General features: G+C 48.3%; 1 protein-coding gene across 1 annotated transcript; it reads left to right on the forward strand.

Annotated features, from left to right (window-relative positions):
* Positions 1 to 241: 241 nt before the first annotated feature.
* LOC130114740 (uncharacterized) lies at positions 242 to 1,823 on the forward strand. Its single transcript, XM_056282640.1, has 2 exons — positions 242 to 923; positions 1,090 to 1,823. The coding sequence occupies exons 1-2, from the start codon at positions 464 to 466 to the stop codon at positions 1,518 to 1,520; spliced, it is 891 nt and encodes a 296-aa protein (XP_056138615.1). The 5' UTR covers positions 242 to 463; the 3' UTR covers positions 1,521 to 1,823.
* The last annotated feature ends 2,232 nt before the right edge of the window (positions 1,824 to 4,055 follow it).

Raw genomic sequence — 4,055 nt, forward strand, 5'->3', positions numbered from 1 at the left:
ATGCTGTGCTGAAGAATACCTGATTAAGGACAAGATCAACTTTGTCATAACTGACAATGCATCCAACATGAGAAAAGCTTTCCAGGCCAGCTTTCCCCTAGAGGATCCTTGTGATGCTGAAGCTCATGATCCCAGCACATTTGAGGAGGATGATGAAATATGGCAAGACCTGATGCCAGAAGATCAACAGACAGTCAATGACACTTTGGCTGAGAACTGTAAGATGCAGAGACTATCATGCTTCACACATTCACTGCAGTTTGTCATAAAAGATGGTCTGAAAGACACCAGTGGGCTGTCAAGCACCCTAGCAAAGCTATCCCGTGCAGCCAACCTCCTCCACAGTGGCACCTCGTTTAAAGACTGCTTTGAAGCGTGTTCTGGTGATGCAACAATTCCAACAGCGAATGCCACACGATGGAATTCCACTCTGAAGCAGGTGAAGGCTTATGTGCATTTAGACATGCAAAAGCTGTCCAGTGTGTTGGAATCAGTGGGGCACAAAAGCCTTATCTTATCCCCGCGAGAGTATGCTCAGCTTAAAGAACTGATCGAAGTTCTTGATCCGTTCTTAGAGGCAACCAACCTAACTCAGGGTGAGACTACTGTCACCGTCAGTGTGATTGTGCCCTGTGTCCTCACTCTGCGCTGTTACCTGCAGGAAATAAGAGGAAAAGCCAGATACTGTGGGCCTCTGGTGAGAGCTCTGGAGAGCTCCTTGAAAACAAGGTTTGCAGACGTTTTCAGTGCAGTCAAGATACCAGGATGTGAGCCGGCTGAAGGAAGAGGCCCCACCAAATTTCCTTTCACCAATGCCTACTTCATAGCATCTGTGTTGGACCCAGCATTTGGCTTCCAGCGGCTAGAACATGATGTGCAGCTGGACAGTGACGTCAAAGATGTGCTGAAGACTGAGATCAAAGGTGAGAAATGTTTTGATTAATGTTAGTTAAGTGATTAACTATTTGATTGTTGTGATGTTTATATCATTGAAGGTGTTACAATAAAGCACATAGACGTGTCATTTGTCATGTAGGCCTAGTCAATAACATATTTGTAATGAGTCCCCCATGCCCCCTCTCATTTCAGAGTATATAAAGGCAGAGGGTGACAAGCAAGCGGTATCAACAGCAGATGCAGCGGAAGCAACAGGACCAGGGGAAGGTGAACTTTTAGAGTCTCCTCCTGAGAAGCAGTTGAGAATGTTCTCCCACTATAGGAGGACTCCCTCCTCCACCGAGAAGAAGCCGTCTGGCCAGGCTCAGTTGACTGCATACCTCAACTTGATCGCTGAGCAGGACTCTGACTCAGTCCCGTGCCTCAGGTTTTGGCAGCAAAACAAATCCAAATTCCCTACCCTCTATCAGATTGCCACACAGGTATTCTCTATCCCTACCTCCAGTGCGCCCATTGAAAGGGTATTTAGTCATGGAGGCATTTTGATGAGGCCTCACCGTGCAAGGTTGAGTAGTTCCATGCTGTCAGATCTTATGTTTTTGAAATGCAACGTGTATGCTTAAAACTAGTGCTACCAGCCTTTTGTTCCTAACTATTCCTGAGAGACAATGTCTTTTGACTAGTTTTTATGAATGTATTGTATGCTGTGGAACTTACTTCTGTATACTGTTTCCACCATTTGCTAATAGCATGCTATTCACAGCTATCAAATGTGTTTTGAAGCACATCCAGTGTTCAGAATGTCAAAGAAATTCAGACTGTTCTAAAAATGTGTGTGTGCGCGCATGCTTGCGCGTGCATGTGTGCGAGTGTGTGGGTGTGCATTTGTTTGGCTATCGTGTCACAAAGTAAATAAACTCCCTTTGAAATGGTGACAGCTGTGTCATTTTTGTTTAATGTAGACCTTTTTTATTTGTATGTCAGATCTTTGACTGTGCCCGAGTGGATCACTGGAGCCATCTTGGAACTCGACTCAGACTCAACCTTGATGACTCGGACTCGGACTCGAGTAATAGGGACTTGACTCGGACTCAGGTAATGGGGACTCGACTCGGACTCGACTCGACTTTTCTTTGGTGACTCGGACTTGGACTTGGACTCGAACACTGGGGACTCGAGACTCGACTCGGACTCGAGGTTTAGTGACTCGACTACAACACTGCTTGGAGAGCATCGTCTTTTTATAAAAAAGGTTTGAATTCTCAAAGTTCTTCAGTAAAGTTCCTCAACTTGGACCGGGACTCTGTATTTCTTTGGGATTCTTCATGTTTGCTATCTGTCGGCCTGTTTATACATGGACACAAACACGTAGGACAGAATAGTAAAAAGATGACTTCACGGCAGGCACTACAGCAACAGGATCAATAAACAATGACAACGGCGTAACCAATGGAAACACTGAAGGTGATGCGACGAGACAGGACCGCTCACCTGACGCTGCATCTCTACATTCCGCCTCATCATCTGGATCGTCTAGCAGCTGACAAAGTTAAAGAAGCTCAAATAGCCGCCGAGTTATCAACATTGGAGCATGAGAAGGAGGTAGTGGCAGCTATAGCAGAAGCTCAAGTTCTCGAAGAAGCGGCTGAACTTGAAGATCGTGAGGGAAGCGAGAAGAGTCAATACAAATCGGTTAGCAACAGCCTTCAACACACACGTGACTACGTCGAACACCATTCTCAGCTGCAGACTAGTTACGAGGAGCCCTCAGAACTTGAACAATATGCGCCACTCAGAGCCCCTCACCTCTCAGCCACGAACGACGATGTTCATGCAGTACAGCAACCTGCAATGTCGATGCAAGCTGCAGCACAGCAACCTGCGAGGTCAGCGCCTGCAGCTCCGGCACAGCAACCTGCGAGGTCAACACCTGCAGTACATCACCAACATCCTGCTCAGCTCTCCCCTCCTCAGCCTCCTCCTGCTCAGCTGCACCACTCTCCTCTCAGAGCCTCACCGCAGCCACATCGTGATGACACAACTGGTATGAATGACATTGCGAGGTACTTGGTGCGCCGAGAGCTTGTGAATTCTGGTCTCATCCAGTTCAACGAGCGCCCAGAAAATTATTGGGCGTGGAAGTCCTCTTTCTTCAACGCCATTGAAGGACTGAACTTAACTGCCAGCGAGGAGCTCAACCTCTTGACAAAGTGGTTGGGAAAAATATCCTCAGAGCACCTTACAAGGATTTGCTCTGTGCACGTCGCCAACCCTGTAGTGGGCCTACAACTTGTCTGGGAACGCCTAGAAGAGTGCTTTGGCCTCCCTGAAGTGACCGAGAGAGCGCTCTTCGAGAGGATAGAGAACTTGACAAAAATCTCTCAGAAAGACCCCGTAAAGTTGAGGGAACTGGGAGACCTGCTAATGGAGTTAGACTCTGCTAAGTATGAGGGCTACCTGCCGGGACTCTCGTACCTGGACACCGCCAGGGGTGTCAACCCGATCGTTGAGAAGCTGCCACACAGTCTACAAGAGAGGTGGATAACTAAGGGTTCCCAGTACAAAGAGCAGCACCATGTCTCTTTCTCCCCATTCACGTTCTTCGCCGACTTTATCTGCAGCGAGACACGCAAAAGAAACGACCCCAGCTTTGCTCTCCCTTCAGCTCCCTTGAAAACGTCCAACAAGTCCTCCACAGGGTCCTCAAAACATGAGCGATCAGAAAAAGAATCAAGACACGCCAAAAGGCATGTCTCCACCCACAAGACAGAGGTCTCAACAAACCGCTCAGCTTCTCAGTCACGCAGTTCGAGCAGCAAGCCTGACGACATTGGGAAACAATGTCCCATCCGTCAGAAGCCCCATCCTCTAAAGAAATGTCGGGGTTTTCGAAGCAAGCCTCTTGAGGAGCGCAAAGCTTTTCTGAAAGAGAATGGTGCCTGCTACAGGTGTTGCTCCTCCACAACTCACCTGGCGAAGAACTGTAAGGCAACTTTGAAGTGCAGCAAATGCAAGAGCGATGACCACATAGCGGCGCTCCACTCTGGACCTCCTCCATGGGACAAAAAAGACAAGGACCCCACCTCAGAGCATGGCGGGGAGAGTGAAGAGGAGGCGCCTCCACCAGCAGTCACCTCTAAATGCACAGAAATCTGTGG

Source organism: Lampris incognitus, chromosome 6, assembly GCF_029633865.1.
Source record: "Lampris incognitus isolate fLamInc1 chromosome 6, fLamInc1.hap2, whole genome shotgun sequence".
In the NCBI taxonomy this organism is placed as follows: Eukaryota; Metazoa; Chordata; class Actinopteri; order Lampriformes; family Lampridae; genus Lampris; species Lampris incognitus.

Coding starts and splice junctions, on each gene's coding strand:
- LOC130114740 (XM_056282640.1), top strand. CDS start 464: ATGCAAAAGCTGTCCAGTGTGTTGGAATCAGTGGGGCACAAAAGCCTT. Junction 924..1,089: donor GCTGAAGACTGAGATCAAAG/GTGAGAAATGTT, acceptor CTCTCATTTCAG/AGTATATAAAGGCAGAGGGT.